Source organism: Rhinolophus sinicus, chromosome 9 (genome assembly GCF_057876585.1).
Source record: "Rhinolophus sinicus isolate RSI-liver-muscle chromosome 9, RSI-T2T, whole genome shotgun sequence".
Taxonomy (NCBI): domain Eukaryota; kingdom Metazoa; phylum Chordata; class Mammalia; order Chiroptera; family Rhinolophidae; genus Rhinolophus; species Rhinolophus sinicus.
The window spans coordinates 15,727,857-15,749,191 of NC_142509.1; the positions used below are offsets into that span (position 1 = coordinate 15,727,857).

At 43.1% G+C, this 21,335-nt stretch overlaps 1 protein-coding gene and 1 pseudogene across 2 annotated transcripts in view; one reads left to right on the forward strand and one right to left on the reverse strand.

The window, feature by feature from the left end:
* Nucleotides 1–1,429: 1,429 nt before the first annotated feature.
* LOC109433875 (small ribosomal subunit protein uS2 pseudogene) lies at nt 1,430–7,231 on the reverse strand (annotated as a pseudogene).
* Nucleotides 7,232–13,596: 6,365 nt separating this feature from the next.
* MSANTD2 (Myb/SANT DNA binding domain containing 2) overlaps nt 13,597–21,335 on the forward strand; it is a 29,437-nt gene continuing 21,698 nt past the window's right edge. For both annotated transcript variants that reach the window (XM_019710481.3, XM_019710482.3), the window contains exon 1: nt 13,597–14,376. In XM_019710481.3, coding sequence (XP_019566040.1) covers nt 13,654–14,376 — 723 coding nt within the window. In that variant the 5' untranslated portion in view covers nt 13,597–13,653. The remainder of the gene's footprint in view (nt 14,377–21,335) is intronic.

The window sequence follows — 21,335 nt, forward strand, 5'->3', positions numbered from 1 at the left end:
ATGGTAATATGCAGGGTATTGCCAACCTAAGAAGCTCATCCATGAACCGTGTATATTCAAGAAAGAGCAAGAAGGTCAGTGTGACAAGAGCTGGGGGGCAGCAACAGGAGACGAGGTCAGAGAGGTAGCTGGATGGAAGCAGGAAGACCTCTGAAGAAGCAGTTCTTGGAATAATCTAGGCAAGAGATCTTGGTGGCTTCTTACAGCAGTGGACGCTGTAAGAAGTCAGACTTTGAATACATTTTGAAGGTAGACCCAACAGGAGTGGCTGACAGCTTGGACATAGAATGCGGAAATACAGTGGCTTTTGGGCCAAGCAACTGGAATGATGCAGAAGACGAAGAAATAAGCTTGGACGGGAGGATCAAGAGCTGCTTTGTACGTACAGTTTGAGAAGCCTGTTAGGAAACAGTGTGCAGAGGTCACATAGGCGGTGTATTGAATGAGTGAGCAGTTTGGAAGAGAGGCCTCACCTGGAGGTACAAATCTGAAAGCCATCAGCATGTGGATGATTACTGATGAGACTGGATGAGATCACCAAGGACGTAAGTGTAGATAAAACGGATATGAGCTCTAAGGACTGGTTCTGAGGCACCAGCAAGGGAGACTGAGAAGGAGAAATAAATGTGGTCAGAAGAAAATTAGGGACCAAGAGAGTGTAGGGTCCTGGAATCTAAGCGTTGAAAGCATTTGAAGGAGGAAAGTGAGCTCAGTTGTGTGAAATACAGCTGCCAGGGCAGGTAAGAGGAAAATGAGACGTTGACTCTCGAATGTGGCGACATGGAAGGCACTGGTGACTTAGACAAGAGCAGTTTCAGTGGGTTTGTGGGATCACAGCCTGACTGGAGGTGGCTCAAGAAAGATTTCAGCAGGGAGTAGGAGGAAGAAGACAGGACTGCAACATGAAGTGCTGACAACACTTTTGAGAAGTTTTGCTCAAGAGGGAAGGGAAAGAGGGTTGCTTCTGGGATGGCAGTGTGAGGAACTCTGCAGACTCTCTCCAGTGTAACAAGCCTTACTGGCGAAAATTATTTTTTAAAAAAGACAACTTTTAAGTCCCTGTAAATTGTCCTAAGGGCATACAGCAAATGAAGAAATATTTATTCAGGAATCTACCAAATCTCTGGCCCACTCCCCTAACTCAGCATGACAGACATGACAGAAACTCTGCACTGGGCAGCACTGCGCATGAAGCCAGCACTTCCTTCCCCAGTGCCCAGTCAAGGCCTATGTTATCTCCCTGTGTAGGGCAGGCCACCAGCATTTCTCATGCGTCCAAACTCTGTGGCAAAGGCCAAATTCCAGAGAAGTGCTGCCCAGGGGTAGGGAGCTCTCCTTTCTTCATCAAGTCCCCGTTCATAGGTCAGAGGCTCTATCCAGGCAGGACAGTCTAGACTAATGGGGCCCAATCACCCTCAGCCCAGTTCACTCATAGGGCAGAGGTTCCACATGGCAAGAGGCAAGCCTCAAAGACCAGAGACTTGCCACCCCCATGCAGGGTCCTGCAGAGGCAGGTCAGTCTGAGACACAGGAACCACTGTCCCTGCCACCAGCTCTGAAGCAATAGAGCAGAGATTTTATCCAGGGGAAGAGGTAGGCCAGAAGAACAGAGAATGTCAAGGCTTTCCCCAAGGTAACTGACTTTATTTGAAACAGAATGTGGGGAAGTTTGAGCCTAAAGGCACTCTTGAAAACACTGGAGATTTTTGTGGTGAGCAATGAAAAGGAGGCTGGTGGCTCCACGAGGATAGTAAGCTGAACTATAAGGCCACCACGTTTACCAGAGAGAACCAGGGAAAGAGACAGCTAAGAACAGCCCTACTAGGGGCAGGACCATCCTCATAGATTGACCTCAAAAATTACCCTACACAGAGGACCGGATTTAACTGGTTCAGACTGTGGAATAATTTGTGCCCCATGTCATTGTAGAAAACAATAGAGCAATCAGCTAGCAATTAGTGGAGACTAAGTTGAGTATGAATATAGATGTAAAAATAAAAAATAAAAAAACCCCAAAAAACTAACAAACTGAATTCAGCAACAGTTAGAAGGGATTATACATCATAACAATGTGGAATTTATCCCAAATATGCAAAGTTGTTTAAATAAATCTGAAAGTCAATTAGTCTAACTCTGTATCAATAAAAGGACAACAATCACATGATCATATCAATAGACGCTGAAAAAGCATTTGACAAAATCCAGCACTCCAATATCCCTTCACAATAAAAATACTCAACAAACTAGGAATTGTAGAGGATTTCCTCAACCTGATAAAGGACAGCTACAAAACACTCACAGCTAGCATCATCCTTCATGGTGAAAGACTGAATGCTTTGCCCCTAAGATCCGAAATACGACAAGGATATACTTTCTTGCCGCTTCTATTCCACATTGTACTGGAGGCTCTAGCCAGGGTCCTTAGGGAAGAAAGTGAAGTGAAAGGCATCCAGACTGGAAAGGAAGAAGTAAAAATGTCTCTATTTTAAATGACCTGCTCTCGTATACCAAAAATCATAAGGAATTCCCTGAAAAATTATCAGGACTAATAAACAAGTTCAACAAGGTTGCGTGCTATAAGATCAGTTATATATATCCGTAGTATTTCTAGATACTAGCAATGAACAATCTGAAAATGAAATTAAGAAAACAATTCCGGAGAACTGACTCTGGATGGTGAATACACAATGCAACGTATATATGATGGATTATAGAAATGTACACGTGAAACCCACATAATTTTACTAACCAATGTTCACCTCAATAAATTTAATTTAAAAAAAGATTTAAACTGCATTAAGCCAAGGAAAAAACACACACAATTCCATTCAGAACAACATCAAAAAGAATAAAATACCTAGGAATATATTTAACAAACGAAGGGTAAAACCTATATTCTGAAAACCACAAAAATTGTTGAAAGAAATTTAAAAAGACCTCAATAAATGGAAAGATATTGTATGTTCATTGTTTGGAAGATTTAATACATTCATTTGGAAATACAAGGGACCCAGCATAGCCAAAACAATCTTGAATAAGAATAAAGTTGGAAAACTTGCTCTTCGCAATTTCAAAGCTTACTCTAACGCTACCGTTACAGTGTGCTAATGGCATAGTGAGAGACACGGAGATCAATGGACTAGAGCTGAGAATCGAGAAATAAGCCCTGACATTTATATTAGGTTGGTGCAAAAGTAATTGTGGTTTAAAAGGTTAAAAACAATTGCAAAAAACGCAATTACTTTTGCACCAACCTAATACGTAGTTCATTGGTATTTAACAAGGAGGCCACGACAATTCAATCGGCAAAGAATAGACTTTCCTACAAACAGTGTGGGGACAATTGGATATCCAGATGCAAAATTAAAAAAATAAAAGTTGGACCCCTTCATCACAATTTAATACGAGACCAACAAAGGCATAAGACAGTCAGTCATACAGGAGAGTGAGAGAATGAATGAGAGAAATGAAATGATTGCTGAACTACACCAAGGGCCCACTTGAGGTCAGCGATCACAATTTCATTGCAAGGCAGACCAGTCAGCCCGGTTTTGTGTTTTTCTCCAACCACTAGCAACTGTATGGGGCGGGTGTGCAGGAGGCATACAGTTGGATTTAAACAGGATTGTGATTCTGCCAAGGAGTCCTACAGAGAAAGGAAGAAGTGAGTCTAGAGAAAATAGCCCTCATTTACAAGGACTGAAGGGGGACCTGGGGACAGTCAAGGCTGAGTAAGAGCGAGAAAGTATAAAGAATGGTCAGAGAAGAGATTGAGGCCATAGGGAGATTTTCTGATCATCGATCACAAACACCAGAGGACACAAGAGTCTGGAGGGCTAAGTAATAGAATCAGGGAAGAGAATTTACAGAGGCCCACGGGCATTAAATCCCAAGGCATTTAGAATGTCCTGGGATTCCTGGGCTTCTTGCAGTGAGTGACTTAAATAGGTAAAGGTCATGATGAGATTAGTCCTGATGGTCCCAAGTCAGATAGCAGTGGCAAGGCTGTCAACATTGTTTTGGGTTGGGGTTTGGGAGTGGGAGGCCTTTCTTAGCAGCATGCACATGAGAGGAAATAGCAACAGCTCTCCTTTTATTAAGTGTTTGGAATATCCCAGGCTCCATGCAAATTGCACTTCCTCATTGTCTTATTTATGCTTCATACTTTCCTCTGAGGCATGATTTATGTCCCAATTTGGAAACAAATTGACACAGTCTACCTTTAGGGTTACAGTGTCCCACAGGTGCTACAGCAGTGGGAGAGAGGAAAGATTATTGCATCATCTCTTCCCACTCTTCTTTTTAAAATAACTGTTTTTTTATCTTAAATATCACACCACCATCATTTCTTTCTTTGTAAGAAAACTGAGATAAACAACAAAAATTAAAACCAGCATCACATGTAACCAGTATTAAAACCTGTTGCATATATTTCAACCCTTTTAAAAATTAATAAATGTATGTAAGCCTATTTGTAAACAAATTGTTATTAAACTGTGTTTCGCAGAGCAGTTTTAGGTTTACAAAAAAACTGAGCAGAAAGTACAGAGGTTCCATGCCCCCCGCCCCCCCACAGTTTCCCCTTAACATTTTGCTTTCCTGTGGTATCTTTATTGCAGTTGGTGAAGTAATACGGATACATTGTTATTAACTAAAGCCCATAGTTTGCATTTGTGCTATCTCTTAGTGTTGTAGAGTTGTATGGGTTTTGACAAATACATAATGTCATGTATCCATGTGAGTGTCAGTGTCATACAGAATAGTTTCACTGACCTAAAAAACCCCGTGCTCCACCTATTTATCCTTTCCTCCCTTCCTGAGGAAACTCTGGCAGCCACTAAGCTTTTTGGTCTCCATAGTTTTGCCTTTTCCAAAACATTTTACAGTTGGAATCATACAGTATGTAGCCTTTCCTGACTGGCTTCTCCCACTTTAGCAATATGCATTCCCCTGTGTCTTTTCATGGCTTGATAGCTGATTTCCTTTATTTATTGAGTAACATTCCATGGTGTAAATGATTTTCCATTTACCTGTTGAAGGACTTCTTGGTTACTTCCTGTTTGGGGCAATTATGAATAAAGCTGTTATAAGCCTTCATGTGCAGGTTTTGTGTGGACATAAGCACGATTGCTGGATAGTATGGTAAGACTTTGTTTAGGTTCGTAAGTGGCTGTATCATTTTGCATTTCCACCAGCAATGAATGAGAGTTCCTATTGCTCCACATCCTCACCACCATTTCTTCTTCATTCTGAATATAAAAATACTCAGGCTTATGCTGTCATTTAAAACTACTTGCAAATTGAAGGTTTAAAAATAGATTTTCATTATTTTAATTTGTATTTTTTCAGTTGTTAATGAAGTTAAACATTTTGTCAGGAAAAATAGATTATCTTTAGTCCCACTTAAATGACTAATCAAATTGATATGTAATAATGTTTTGTTATAATATTTATAAAATAGCTTTTGAATACTTGTTCTGACATGATACTTTTTTAAAAAGGATATTATTATTATTATTATTACTATTATTTTTTAAAGATTTTATTGGGAAAGGGGACCAGGACTTTATTGGGGAACAGTGTGTACTTCCAGGCCTTTTTTCCAAGTCAAATTGTTGTCCTTTCAATCTTAGTTGTGGAGTGTGCTGTTCAGCTTCAAGTTGTTGTCTTTTCAGTCTTAGTTGTAGTGGGTGCAGCTCAGCTCCAGGTCCAGTTGCCGTTGCTAGTTGCAGGGGGCACAGCCCACCATCCCTTGCGGGACTCAAGGAATTGAACTGGCAACCTTGTGGTTGAGAGCCCACTGGCCCATGTGGGAATCGAACCGGCAGCCTTCAGAGTTAGGAGCATGGAGCTCTAACTGCCTGAGCCACTGGGCCGGCCCTGACATGATACTTTTGTTTTAACTTTTAGAAACTGTTTGTTTTCTGTCAGCCTCATTTCTGTTTTGCTTAAGTTTGTGGAAGAACAGCTTAGGACGCTCAGTGGTTGTTCCTCCCCATTCAGCGGCCTGAGCAGTAGGGGCTGCAGACCACTCCTCAGTGGCAGCTGACACTCCAGTCTTTGGTAGGAAACTGCTGAGTAGACACAGAGAGCACTGCTCGCCTTCAGACCAGTCTGTGTCCTCAGGTCGAGCAGCAGTGAACTTGGGAGCTAGAGCAGTCCATTCACCCTGAAATTCCTCCTTGGTCACAGCCTCTTCAGCAGCAGCCTGCTCTTCCTTTTCAGTCTCCAAAGGGTCTCTGGAGAAGTAGAAATCAGGCTTGACCTCCCATAGGTGCTCGCAGGAGGTGGTGCCACACATGCGCAGAACTTCCCGGGCCAGCGTCGACCACATCAGACCCACGGAGTGAGCGCCCTTGTTGCTGCGAGGGATGGCCATGTCCACATAGCGCAGAGGAGTGTTACACAGAGCGATGGTCGGCAGGCTGACACAAGGCCTCTGTGAGAGGCTGGTGGTCAGCCTGGGGATGGGTAACCACCGGGAGTCTCGGCTCCCAGGAGGCTGCCAGGATCTGGTTAGTGAAGGTCCCAGGAGTGAAGTGGCCAGCAATAGGAGTGGCTCCGGTGGCAGCAGCAAACTTCAGCACAGCTCGCTGACCAGTATTCTTGGACGATATGACACTGACATCAGCCGGATTTTCAGTGTCAGCAATGGCAGGAGCTGCCAGCAGAAGCTTCTCCCAGGTTCTCTTCAGATTTATGCATATGTCATACAGGGTGTCATGCAGGGTCTCAGCTCCCACTCCCTGCATAAAAATGCAGGATATGGTGAGGCCAAAAAGGAACACCAGCGGAGCCATAGATAGGGGAGTCATACCACTATATTCTCGCTAGCGGCTGGGTTGGAGACACAGGAAGCAGGAGCCACACGATCCGCAATCTGCCGTCCGCTTCTCTGCCAACCAACCAACAACCAACCCCCTAGCATAGCCACGGCAGTTATATTAGTGGCTAAGGGCTAACCTGTTATAGCTTATGGCCTACTAGTCACAGCTGATGGCCATCTATTACCTGAGCCAGCACCTTTCCACATGAGGCCAAGAGCCTGGAAACTGCTCTCTGGGACTCTGTCCCCACAGCAAATGATGTAGACGCCATCACTTTTCCGTTTGTAGATGTACTACTGTTCCATTTGGAAGTCAAGGTTGGTGCCACCTAAGAGGGTTCCCGCTGCAAGGAATTTGAGGACATCCTCTTTCTTCATTTATAGGACATCAAGGGCTCTGGACATTGTGAAAGATTCCCTTTCAGTTACGTGGGAACCGAGAACAGCGCGGTATGGGTCCCTCTCTGGGTAGCGTGGAAAAAGCCCAACATGGTACTTTGCTGGGTATTACATAAACATGTATAGAAAAATCAATCACTGACCACTAAGAAATCACAGTCCAAGAAAGTCAATGGCCAGTCTACAAATGTTTATTGAATGCTTACTATTTGCCTGGATGCTCATTATTTTGTTATAACAGCTTTATTGAGGTATAATTAACATGCAATGAACTGTACATATTTAAAGTGCACAACTTAATAATCTGTAACATATGCCCAAACCTGTGAAACCATTATCACAATCACTACATGTTTCATCTCTCAGAGTTCACTGTCCTTCATTGTCTGATGGCCTATGTGTTGAAAACCACTGTTCCATATATTTTGTCTGGTTTTCTAGTTATTTACAATGGGTGGGTATATTCAGTCCCCGTTATTCCATCTTGATCAATGAGGAAAGGCTGCTTGGCACTATTTTAAGTGCTGGACCTATTAGAAGTGAACAAAATGGAGAAAATCCCTGGCTTCAAACAGCTTATATTCTGGAGGGGGATGGAATAGAATAAACACAGGAAAGAAAAAGTAATATGCAGGAATTATTTCAGAAAATGTGTGTCGACCAAATAAAAAGGCAATGTAAACGGCAGTAAAGGCTTGTCTAAAGGGAGGTGACATTTGAGGAGATGAATTATGAGGAGGAGGCTATCGCTTTGAGGAGCTAAGATAGGAGTGTTCTCAGGTAAGGATACACAAGTCCAAAGACCCCAAAACAGAAATAAGTTTGGCCTGTGTGATAGGACACAGACAGAGCCAGTGTGGCTGCAGGGTATTTAAGGTGGGAGTCGAGGTATGGTGGGTGGAAAAGGATTGTATGTAGGTCATTGTTCCAGTTACCCTCACTGCATAACAAAACACCCTAAAAGTGGCACAGAACAACAATCATTCATTTTGCTTATGAATCCACAGGTGCCTGGGGTTAGCTAGGAGCTCTCGTTATGTCTCTCAGGTTGTTATAGACAGGTGGTGGCTGGAGCCGGGGTCATCTCAAAGCATCTTCAATCACATGTTTAGAATCTGGGCTAGGGAGACAAACCACTGGAGGCGGGAACATACCTGACTACTTGGCTATCTTTCTCTCCTTCTCTCTCTGTGGGCTCTCCACGGAGACTTAAGGTAGCCCAACTTCTTACACGAAATCTGGAGATTTTCAAAGTACCTCAACAGAAACTGACAGAAGCTTCAGGGTATTTCCAAACCGAGCCTTAAAAGTCAGTGTCACTTTCTCCACATTTGGTTCATTAAGGTAGTCACAAAGATTCACCCAGGTGCAAGGAGGAGGGAACACAGACTCGATTTCTTGTTGGAAGAATGTCAAATAATGTGTGACCATGCCAATATGTTCCATACATGCCAAGACTGCTAGGACACTCCTGAAACCATGCATGGTACCTAACCCTGTATATGCTGGGTTTTTTTTTCTATACATACATACCTACATAATGTTTATTAATTAGGCACAGTTAAGAGATTAACAATAACTAATAAAATAGAACAATTATAACAATAAAGTGTAATAAAAGTTAGTGAATGTAGGGGTCTGTCTCTGTCTCTCAAAATGTCTTATTGTAACCTTTATCCTTTACTTGCAGTAAATGGCTTGATGTCTTTCTAGGGGATCCCTTGCTGAAGTCTTTGTATAGGCTCAATGCTTTCTGGGGCAACACATTGCCATCAATCAGAACATGTTTTCCGTTCCTGTCTTCTACCCACAAATTTAATGGCTTTTCCATCTAACTAAGTATGTATCATGCACTATGGTTATAGTGTTTGCAGTTTGAGGTGCTACAGCCAAAGTAGCATGAATTTCTTTTTTGCTTCTTAACAATCTCATGGATATAAGGTTCGTTCTTACTGTAAATCTTAGCAACCTAAGCATACATTTTTTTTTCTTTCCTTATTAAGTCAAGAACTTTCACTTTTTCACTTAAAGGAAGCACTTTACAGCTTCTCTTTGGCATATTCGAATTGTCAGCATCACTACTCTTGAGCTTTGGGACCATAACTAAGTAAAATAGGGGTAACCTGAACACCACGGTTGATCTGATAACCCAGAGGGCTCCAATGTGACTGTTGGGGAGTGTCTACGGTGTGGAGACGCTGGACAAAGGGATGAGTCACGTCCTGGGCAGGACACAATGGGATGCCATGAGATTTCATCATGCTACTCAGAACGTCACACAATTTAAAACTTATGAATTGTTTACCTCTGGAATTTTCCATTTTATATTTTCAGACTGCAGTTGACCACAGGTAACTGAAACCACAGAAAATGAAAACACTGATGGCTATACCAGTAAAAACAATTAGAAAATAAAACTGTAAAAATGATACCACTTACAAGAGTGTTAAAAAAAATACCAACTACCTAGGAATAAATCCAACAAAAAATGTACAAGAACTTTACGCAGAAAATGATAAAACTTTATTGAGGGAAACAAAAAAGTAAATGAATGGATATATTATTTTCAAGGATCAGAAAACCGGTAATTATAAAGATGTCAGGTTTTCTCAAATTGGCCCATAGATTCAATATAATACCAGTCAAAATATCCACAGCTTTTTCTGTAGACCTTGAAAAGTTAATTCTAAAATGTTTATATGGAAATGTGAAGGATTAAGAATACCAAGCCACTCTTGAAGAAAGAGGAAGAAGAGGAAGAGGAGGGGCTTTCTGCCCTTGACATGAGACTTGTCATAAAGCCAGTGTGATACATCATTAGGGCAATACGATATTGCCATAAGGAACACAAATAGAAAAACAGATAGACAAATAGACCAATTTAATAAAAGAGCCCGGAAACAGACCCATACACATATGGATATTGATTTATGTCAAAAACGGCATTGCCAAGAGGGAAGGAAAATGGTCTCTTCAGTAAATGGAGTTGGAATAATTGGGTATCCACATGGAAATAAGAAGAAAAGGGAAGGATGGAGGGAGGGAGGAAGGTATACAATCTGCAGAAATACTTGTACATATGCACTAGGAGACATGTACAAGAATGTTTGTAGTGGCATTCCTCATATCTTAGAGACAATCCAAAAATTCAACACTAGGGTGGATAAATGTGACATATTCATAAAACAGAGAATTTTACAGCAACAAAATGAATAAGCTAAAGCCTCATATAGATGAATCAATTAAAAACACAATATTGAATGAAATAAGCCAGACACAGAGTACATGATTTCATTTACATTAACATTCAAAACCAGAGAAAACTTTGAAAAAAGTGATGAACTATAAAGAGAGGTAAGTTAGGATAGTGGTTATCTGTATAAAGAAGATACGGGTTAACAATGGGAAGGGGTTGTGAAGTGGGGCTTCTAGAGTGCTGGCTATACCTTACCAGGGGTGCCAAAAAAATGTATACAAGTGGCAACTTTGGTCAACGTAGCTCAAGCAGTAGTTCGCTGTAATCAAAAGTGTCCGGATGCTGATGGTAACCACTTTGAGCACCTCTTGTAATTGCAGATGTCAAACATTACTTGTATTCATCTTTTGTTATTGATATATATTGAGTATTACAATTTTAATAGTTTTTTCCTTTCTTAAAATGTGTATACATTTCTTTTTTTTGGCACCATCGGTATTTCTTAACCTGGATGGTAATTATGTAATATTTGCTTTATAATAATTCATGTAGTAGCTGTACATGTATGTTTTATGTATTCCTCTATATGCATATTTCACAAGGAAATGTTTTTTAAAAACTAAGTTCACTTTGGCTACTGTGAAAGCAGGCAAGTGCGCAAGCACAAAGTCCACTTGTCCAGTAAAGACATGATGGAGGTTTGGACTACTACAGCTCAGAAGTGGTGAGATTTGGGAACTATTTTAGAAGGTAATAGGACTTGACGTGGAAACATAAAGAAATAAAAAGATGAAGCAACAAACATGCTGATCATCCTAAAACACAGAAAAAATGCAAGAGCGTTAGCGAAGCTTTTAAAACAGAAAACATTAATATGAAGTACTGGGTTGTGTGAATGGGTGTTCGATTGAAGACTTCTGTCCAACTGGTTAGGGGAGGCTTCATAAAAAAGCTGGGAAAACAAAGACTTGATACAGACTGTGGAGGAAAAGGATGAGGGGATGATACAATTAAGGGGAGTAGCTGACAGTTTATCGGTAGAAGATTAGTGTGGATGGTTCTGTACCCTATTGCACATTATTTTCCTTTTGAGATATTTCATATGTTATCTCTCAAATAGATTTTTATCAACTTACAACTATCACTCAGATCCCAATAGAAGGTGTAGCACGTCATTTCAAACACAGTAGCCAGTCCATAAATTCTGATTGAACTATGAAGTTTTGAACAAGCGCATCACACAAGCCTGGCACCCAGGATCAGCCGTAAGCTGACATGACACATACATACGATCCTGGCTGCCTGCATCACGATGCCTCTATACTATGTACGTACTACACAGCAATAACTTCTGCATCATTGGCTTCGTTTTAACTTTAGGGTGTTACTGGAAATTTTGTTTTTGAAACAACTTTTTCTCATTAGGTAAAATGATGAGTGTGGGACTGAAGGGAGGGGTATACAGGTAATCATGTCTAGAAACAGAAGTTTGTGGGGGGACTTCTCTGTCAACCCACTTTATATATCTAGGAAGGCTTCCTGATCAGTCAGGGTTAATTTGAGAATCATCAGAATTAACAATAAAAGGAGGAATTTTTTTAGGCTTGTGAGAAAAGGAGAGTGGGATAAACAGTGATTTTAAAACTCTTTGGACCGCTTCGTGAATTAAATGTATAACCACTATGCTGTACACCTGAAACTAATATAATATTGAATGTCAACTGTAATTGAAAATAAATTAAAAAAGAAAACTCTTTGGAGTCTCATTTAGTATGTGATTTTGGCATGATTCTCCCTTTCATACGCACACAACATGACATTAAAAAACTTACTGTTGGGCTGAATGAGAGTCAATTTACTTTGATAGATATCTGAGATTCCACTACAGCTCTTAAGTCAACTGAAAACTAGAACATTGAACACCAGTGGTGGAGAGAAAGTGACAAAGGGAAGATTCTATGAACTTGAGTACAGGCAAAGTGAGATAATAGCTGGTGCTCACACAACATTAACTGTCAACTAGGCACCATTCTAAGGAGTTCCCTGTATTAACTCACTTAATTCTCAAAAGAACGCTGTGAGGTCATCCTCATCTTATAGAGGAAGGCACTGAGAGTTTGGTTAAGTTGGCTGAGATCGCAGAACTGGAATTTGAAGCCCAGCATTCGGACTCTAGAATCCCATATTCTTAACCAAGGTGCTAGACTGTATCTTTTTCTTAGAAAAAGAGGAAGAGATAGTATAAATTCTGGAACTTCTTTTTATGTTTCTTTTACTGGTAGCTTAGAAACTATGGAGGCATTTTAATATGACATACGAAGATAATTATCTCTACTTCATCCTTATTGCATATTCCTTTAGCTTTCCAACGACATTCTCGGTCCCTCTTAAGTTAAAAATGTAGCTGACTTCAGTTCTACTTTTTTTAAACCTATGTTTGCTATTTTAAAAAGTGTTGCATAGCTTATGCAAATTTGAAAAAAAAAATCCGCTGAGGTTTTTAAGTTAAAGGTCCAAGATAAACAATTAGATTTTTGGCTTTCAAGAATATTGAAATACCTTACAGCTACGTAATGGATTTGGTTCATTAAATTGCAGCACTTTAAGGAAAGAGGTAAGGCGTGTTCTACACTGACTAATACACTAATTATCATTGGTCACAAGAGATGTCATAATCGAAGTCTTCTTTTTAATCTCTTTACACTGAATAGTAGGAAAAACAGTGGGAAAACAATTCGACTTCCAAATCAAGGAGAATGGAGAATGGTATTGGAAAGTTAACTTTTCTGCTGGGCTCCGGAGTTCGAACATACGAAAGCTATAAACGAACTGCACAAACGCAGTAAGACATCTAATTCTTTCACAAACGGTCACACCCACTCAGACTGACTGCAAAGTCTATCATAATTGGAAGCAGAGTTGCTGTTATTTAATGCGTTTGGGTTTCTTGAAAACCTACAGGTCACCTGCTTTTTAAAACCTCCCCTCGAGATGCTCGCCCTCCAGCCTGAGCATCTCCCAGGATACACCTTCCGAGGCTCCCCGGCCTCCACCTGGACGGCGGCCCTGCGCCCGGCGCCGGGTTGGAGGAAGGGGCGGTGGAGCCGAAGCGCAGAGGAGCGCAATGGTCCAGTCCCCCTTAACCGCGGCCCCACGCGGCGCCCTCCCTCGCGGGGGCTGAGACTGAAGAGGAAGTGGGGAGGCTCCGCTCCGTCCGCGCAGCAGCACCCTCATGCCCCCGCCCTTCTCCTCGGCACCGGGCTCCGGCGCGCCCCCTCCGCGGCCCTCACCCCGGGAGAGGAGCGGGCGGCGCGGGCGGGCGCGCGGAGAGAAGCCGCCGGGAGCGGTTGGCTTGCGCCCCGCAGCAGGTACCCCGAGACGCGTGCCCACCGGCCAGCCGGGCCCCAGGGCGACCCCGGAGACCGCGGCGGCCGGAAGCGCAGACGCGTCACTTCCGGGCGGTGCAGTGGCCGCCGCTAGGAAGATGGCTGCGCCCTGTGGCTCGGAGCGGCCCGCCAACTCGCCGCTCAAAATCCCGAAGATGGAGGTGCTCTCCCCGGCCTCTCCTGGTGGCCTGAGCGACGGGAACCCTTCGCTGTCCGATCCTTCCACGCCTCGGGGCGCCTCCCCGCTCGGGCCAGGCAGTGCGGCGGGCTCGGGGGCAGCGGCGTCCGGGGGTCTCGGGCTGGGGCTGGGGGGCCGCAGCGCCGCCTCGTCCTGGGGGGCCCCCGCCGCCGCCTGCCGCGGCATGTCGTGGACGCCGGCCGAGACCAACGCGCTCATCGCAGTGTGGGGCAACGAGCGGCTGGTGGAGGCGCGGTACCAGCAGCTGGAGGGAGCTGGCACGGTGTTTGGCAGCAAGGCCCCCGGGCCGGCCATGTACGAGCGCGTGTCCCGGGCCCTGGCCGAGCTGGGCTACGAGCGGACCCCGTCCCAGTGCCGGGAACGCATCAAGGTAACCGGCCGCCCGGCCCGGGGCTGCGAACCCGAGGCAGAGAGGAGGCGGGGAGCGGGCCTCGGGGGCGGGGCCGGTCCGAGCTCGGGGCTCCCTCCCGGGCCCGGAGGGCGACTCGCATCTCTCCGCTTTTTTTCTTCTTTCCCTGGGAAGGAGGTTTTTTTCCAGATGGCCGCCAGCCCGTAGGTTTCCTGAGTTTGAAGTTGGGCGTGCCTGCCGCCGCCCCTCTTTCTTGCCAATGGAAGACGTTCCTGCGCTCTGAAGTTGGTGGTTTCTCCTTGTGTGCGCCGTGGGCGTCCCCGAGCCCGGGCGCCTCTCGCCCCACCGCCGCGGCCTCGCTTTGTTCCAGGCAGAGGGGCGCCCAGGCAGAGGCTTACGGCCCGGGGCGGGGTTGAGGAAGGGTAGCAGAGGGGGGGCAGTGGGCCCCCAGTTTAGGAATTTTCAAACGAGTGCAGTGGCTGAGCCATGCAAAAAGCGCCTTCGGACGACTGGCTTTTGTGTCAGTCGTCTTGCTTCTAACTTGAGCTGTGAAGGACAAGTAAGACTGGAGATGCTTTGGAGAATTGGAAAGGCTTGATTGCAGCCAGATAGTGCATTGTTATCATGGAGTTAGCTTGGCTGAGAGTTGGTTTGGAATTTGGAGTGTCGATGCCTCCAGAGTTTGATTGGCTTGAAGTATGTTTCTGACTAAGCTCCTTCATGAAAGCCAGCTTTTCCCTGCTTTAGTTATTGTGCCGGATGTGGTGACAAGTAAAGCTTTCAGGGTGCATCTGGCTAGCCTGTGTACCTGAATGTTTAAATACAGAGGCTTAATTTGGGTTAGAAATTTTACCACCAGCCAGATTATTGTTTTGCTGTTTCTACTGATTTTTAATCTAGGCGTTCAGATTTGTATTGTAAGATGATGTGGAAGTGTTTTTTAAGTAAGAGAGTTCCTTTACCGTAGTGTCTGCTAAAAGATCCTGGTAGTATTCTTTCTGCCATTTTCCCTGAACTACTTGTTGTTCATAGTCATAATATCTGTGTACTTCTTTACTGGTAGGATGGCATTTTTTGTCCAAACTCCTTGGGAATCGTAAGCATAGAAGCAAATGTGATCACTGAAATCATAGCCTTACACAATTATGAGATGGATATCCAGGAAATCCAGATTATATTAATGAAGAGACAAGCACAACCTTAAAAAATTCTGAGAATCCCACACCCCTGAAAACAAATCTTTAGGTTCCAGTTTCAAAGATGCCGATTTAGAACAAATAACTCAGAAATTTCTTTCACTTTTTTGTGTTGATGAGACTTGCAAAAAGAAATTCAGTAATCCTTTTTGCTTTAGATTTTTCAAAATAGAAACAGAGGTTCACAGGGAAGAAACACCATTTGTGGTCTAGTGTACATGAAATACCTACCAAAATTAAATTATGAAAACTCAGTAAATAATTTCTTCTAAGTTTGAAAGGAGGGAAGAGATATATAGTAACTTCAGTTTTATTCATGAAACTTTCTGTTAGTTACAGTTTCAATATGTTGATGTAACAACTTTCATCTCATCATCTGAAGGCGTCAGAAAGCTTGAGTCTTATTCCAGCCTCTTAAGACCCTGACCACCTTCCTGAATAACCTCAAAGCACATCACTTCCATTGTCTGGACTGTGCCTCATTGCTCTTATCGGTACAATGGAAGTATTAACATTTTAAATATTGAAATTAATAGCTCTTGGGTTTGCTACCAAAGTAACAATTTTTACTATCCAGTGAACATGTATCTTTCTAAGTGCACAGGATTTTAACTTAAAATCAGATATAAACATTTGTTTATTGCTGCAAAGAGTTTCATTTTGAAGTCTGACATGTCCTGTTATTGATATTTGTTCAGTCATTTGGATAAAATGGATGTGTTTGAAACTGTTCTGCACAGATTATTGTTTGGTTCTGATGCTTTGTTGCTTTTTGTTTGTTTGCCAGAAGAAAATTTGTCTGCTAACAATTCCAACCTAATTTTGGAGCCAGGTAAACAAATAGGTGGTTTTCTGTCTAGTCATTACATGATTTTGCTCCTTTTGTATAAGCCTTTTCTTTATATTGCCATTCACCAAATACTTGAGCACTTACTGTGTACAAGGCTGTCTGCTAGATGTTAGGATGAATAGAAATTGTAATATACCATCTGAGAGCTTCAGGGCAGTCAAAGTCTATACACACACATCAGAGTTAAAAAGCTGTACAAGACAACCCGTGGGATGGTATACTTGATTAAGTGTCATATACTAAAATGACTTACTGTCATACCAAAGCAGACAATAAGTGTGATGACTTCAAAAGAGGGAGAGATCTCATTACAGTCCACACTGTAGTAGTTGAAAGATCTCTCTAGACTTAGAATTCATGAAAGCATTAACTTCTGAAAGCATTCACATGCTATATATATTCACATTTCCGTCAGTTAATCTGATACACTGCAAAATTCATTCTCAAGTCCCATATTTTTGGGTTTTCTCCATAAATTTGCCTCTTGAGTGTGGGTTTTATGTCTTTGAAACAGATGTGTCCTGGTTCTGCCTGAAGGTGAAATGCAAGGTGATTGCATGACCCAAAACACTTGTCTTTGCTGGCTCAATGCTGGTGCTCATCAAATGGACTCAAACGTAGTAGGGAGTTTTCTGCCCAGCAAACATAATGATTCATTTTTTAGGGACATTGCTTAGATTTATTCACCAGTAATTGTCATAATCCTTGAAGCAAATTTCGTACTTTAACAGACAAATCACAGTATAGTATATTTGGTCTTTTATTTTTGCTGTTAAGCCTTGTCATTATTTGTGAGAAACAATAGGGCAAAGATAACTTGGAGCCAAAAGATCCCCTTGTCCCTGTGTAATCATCGCAATGGACTCTGCCCATCTCTGAAGACTTTTCTCTGGTGTTTGTAGACAAGACTTTCCTTTTGCGTTATCGTTGAAAGATTGCGAAGAAATATGGGATACTACTCAGATAGTTCGTAAGAAAGATTCAGATTTGGTTCCTTCCATTGTTTTTTAAAGATTTATAGAGTTTAGTATTTAAAACAAAAACAAAAACGCTTGTTTATTTAAGTGTGTTTTTCCAGGACCCATCAGCTCCAAGCCAAGTAGTTGTTTCAATCTAGTTGTGGAGGGTGTAGCTCACAGAGGCAGCATGTGGGGATCGAACCAGCAACATTGTTGTCAAGAGCACCGCACTCTAACCAACTGAGCTAACCTGCCACCCCTTCTTCCGGTTTTTACATAGTCAGTTTCTGTTGTTCCCATGCCACTGTGTCCCGAAAGATTGTGTGTTCCAGCTTGCTTGTCTGCTTGTGAATCTGACGGGCTTGCTGTGTATCTTGAAAGTATACAGTCATGTACCACATGACAATGTTTTGGTCCACAGTGGACCACATACGACACTGTATGGCCTATGTATATGATTAGCAGTAGTAGGCTGTCGTAGGCTGCAGTGTGTAGTAGGCTGTACCAGGCTTGCGGAAGTGCACTCACTCCGATGTTTGCACATTGAGGAGGTTGCCTAGCAACGCCTTTCGCAGACCGTACCCCCAGCACTGAGCTGTGCATGACTGTAGACTTAGGCTACCAACCATGCCCTTATACAGTGGTACCTCAGTTTTTGAACATCTCCATTGACGAACATTTCGGTTTACAAATGCCATAAACCCCGAAGTAAATGCTTCGGTTTTCGAACACGCCTCGGAAGTCGAACATGTCACGCGGCTTCCGCTGAGCGCAAGATCCTGAGGCCCAGCTGTCGGCTGTTTTCGAACATTTCAGAACTTGACCGGACTTCTGGAACGGATTACGTTCGAAAACTGAGGTAGCACTGTATTTAGGCTTTCAGTTTGGGAGGTTTGGGGTTTAACAAGCACTTGTTGAAATGGTGACTGAATAGTCTTCTGAGTTTCATTGTAATTAATTTAGTTTAAATAGCCACGTGTTGTTAGTGGCTACTGCATTGAGCAGTGTAGGTGACAAGTTGTCAGTCAGAGTGTTGAACTCTGTCTATTATGAAAGGATTCCCTTGGCTACCCACTCAACCTCTGTGGGGAGCTCAAGGTTCCTTTGTCTTGCCATCCCTGTCACTTTACTCCTGAATAGGAGGAACCTTGACAGAAGTCAAGAAAAATGGTCCACTGTTGTGGGAGGAAGCACTTTTGCTGCAAGGAATCAAGTATTATCACCTCAGCTGGCTGGGGCAAACCCATATTCTTGGTTCTCTGGACAGTGCCGTCCAATGGAACTTTCTGTGATGATATGAGTTTTCTGTATCTGCCCTGTCCAACAGGCACTGTGCAGTAACCACTAGCCACGGCTGGCTGTTGAGCACTTGAAATGTGGCTAGTGTGACCGTGACAGTGATTTTTAAAATTTTATGTAATTTTAATTAAATTTAAGTAGCCGTATGTGGCTAGTGGCTACTGTATTGGCCAGAACAGCTTGGGAATAATGGCCTTCAAACTTTTTTGCTTATGTACTCCCAAAAGAGTTTTGAAATCCATGTACTCTCTAGAACATTCTTAATCTGACATTAAAATGGTTTCATCGTATGTTTGAAAGTTTACAGGACGTTAACAGGATGAAGGAAATATTAAATCTAGTGTGAGGTGAACGAGATGAAGCTTGCCTGTAAAATTTACTGAACAACGTACTGTGAATCTGAAAAATCCACCCAATGGTCTTATCTGTAGGTTTTATCAAATATATCTTGAAGATGTTGATGATCAGACAATATTCCACTTACGTTTTAAAGAAACAATATTTGTAACCTATATTGCTTTGGTTATTCTAAATTGAGGGGCCAAGCTTCACACTTAAAAAATGCATAGAAGACTGGGAGTGACAGGAATCCCTATGTTTGAAGGTTCCTTGATCAGTTATTAAAGAAGGCACATGGGCACCCCATTTGAAGACCACTGTTTTAGACCTCTGAGCATCTTTTCAATATTTTCTTGACTGGATTAGAGCAGCCCTTGAATTCCACGGCCCTTAGGAAACAGGAAAGGTGTGGAGCTTAACTCTTGACTACAGTCCAAGTGGCTGGGAGAGGGTTTGGAGATCCTTCCCATTCCCTTTAATCACACTCAATTGACAGATTCGTCTCAGGGTTTCTATAAATACTAAGGTCTGAAATAACAACTATACTTTTTTATCATTCACCAACAAATAGTTTGAGTGCCTCCTGCAGTAGGCCCTACATATACAGCTGTGTACCGCTTCCCATCAAGGCGTCCACCTTCCGGTGGAGGAATCAGGCTACTAAAGCACCAGTTACAGTATTGAGAGCAAGGCCTATGTGTTGTGTTGCCATTAAGCTCACGGTGTTATAGTCGCCCACAGCCAGGGTGTGCAATAGGTTGTTAGGAGGTGGGTCCTGAAGGTGAAATGGGGCTGAGTTAGGCAGGAAGGAGTAGAGACAGATGGGCATTTGGGGTAAAAAGCCCAGGGGTGGGCAGCATAACTTAAAATGATGCAAACTGTAAAGACAGTAAAATATATTTTGTCCAAGAATCCAAAGCTGGAAATATCCAAATAATGCAGTTGTTCTAGAAAATTTGTAAGTGATCAGCTGTTTAAAAAGTCATGCCTTTCAATCAAAGAAAAAGTACCATGGTGAAGGTCTGATTTAGAAGCTACAAATGAATGGGTGGTGGTGTCGTAAAGAAGCATCCAAAAGGGTAGAGCAGACAATTTTGGGCTAACAGTGTAGTGGACATACCAATTCTAGGTAATTTACATGTTTTGATAAGTAACTTTTATAGTGTTGAATTGCAATTGTGCAAATACCCATTATATATCTTCCTCTTAAATTTATATGCTAGAAGGAAAAACCAAAGCAATGCATCTTTTTGAACATGCAAGAAGAAATGTATTTTACTCTGTGGCCTAGTACTCACATAGTGTATATGTACAACTGAAACAAATATCACAAAATAATAATGATTATAGCTCACACTTAAGTAGCGTTTACTGTGTGCTGTGCACTGTTCTAAATATTTTACAAATATTAACTTATTTAATCAACATAATGACACTGTACTTAATTATATGCAGTACACTCTGGTATGTTCTATTCTATTTGAACACAGGTAATCTAGCTCCTGAACCACTAGGCCGTATGTCCTCTTTAGCAATATAGTTACACAGCAAGTGAAAGCACCCAACATGTGGGTGCAGCTGGCAGGCTTTCTCCACGCCCTCCCCGACCCCCTCCTCTTCCTCCCTGGTACCTTTCAGCATTGTCTTCCCTTTTCACCCCAGTCCCTCTGGTACCTCTCACCGTCCCAGACCCCAGCTACAGTCTCAGCTGTCTCCGGAAGTCCTGCACCTAAAACTGGTGCAAAGAAAACCTGGGCAAATGGGGGTGGCCGCTCCCACTGGTATTGAGCAGCTGGCTTACTCCTCGCAGCTCAGGGTCACGTTGGTCCCCACATGGGGCGCTCCCAGTAGGTGGCAGGATGGAGGAGCTGGTGGCACTGGGGGAGGGGACACTGGTTAAAAACTCACACCCAAGAGACCAACAGACACACACCCCCCCAACTCCCACACATATACCCTCTGTCACTCCATTTGCCCCTCCTCCAACCTTCACACAGCCATTTGGGGGAGAGACCTGCCTGACCTCCCCTGGGGGTGGGGAGGTGTTGGAAAGTGTGTGCTTCTCACTTACCCAGCACATTGAGTTCTAAAGTTTTGCTGCTGTGGCCCCTGCTCACGCCTTGACTGTCTTGCACATTCACAGTACAGCTGTAGGACCCGGAGTCTTTCTCCTGGAGGCCCTGCAGCCGCAGGGACACATTCCGGGAGGGCATGGGGTAGATCAGGGAGACTCTGGGTTGGCTTGACACGGTTCCACCGATGTACGACAACACCTGGTGTGGGCATAACGCCTCCCCATTGTTACATGCGGGCACTGTGCCCGCAGGCTCAGCCAGT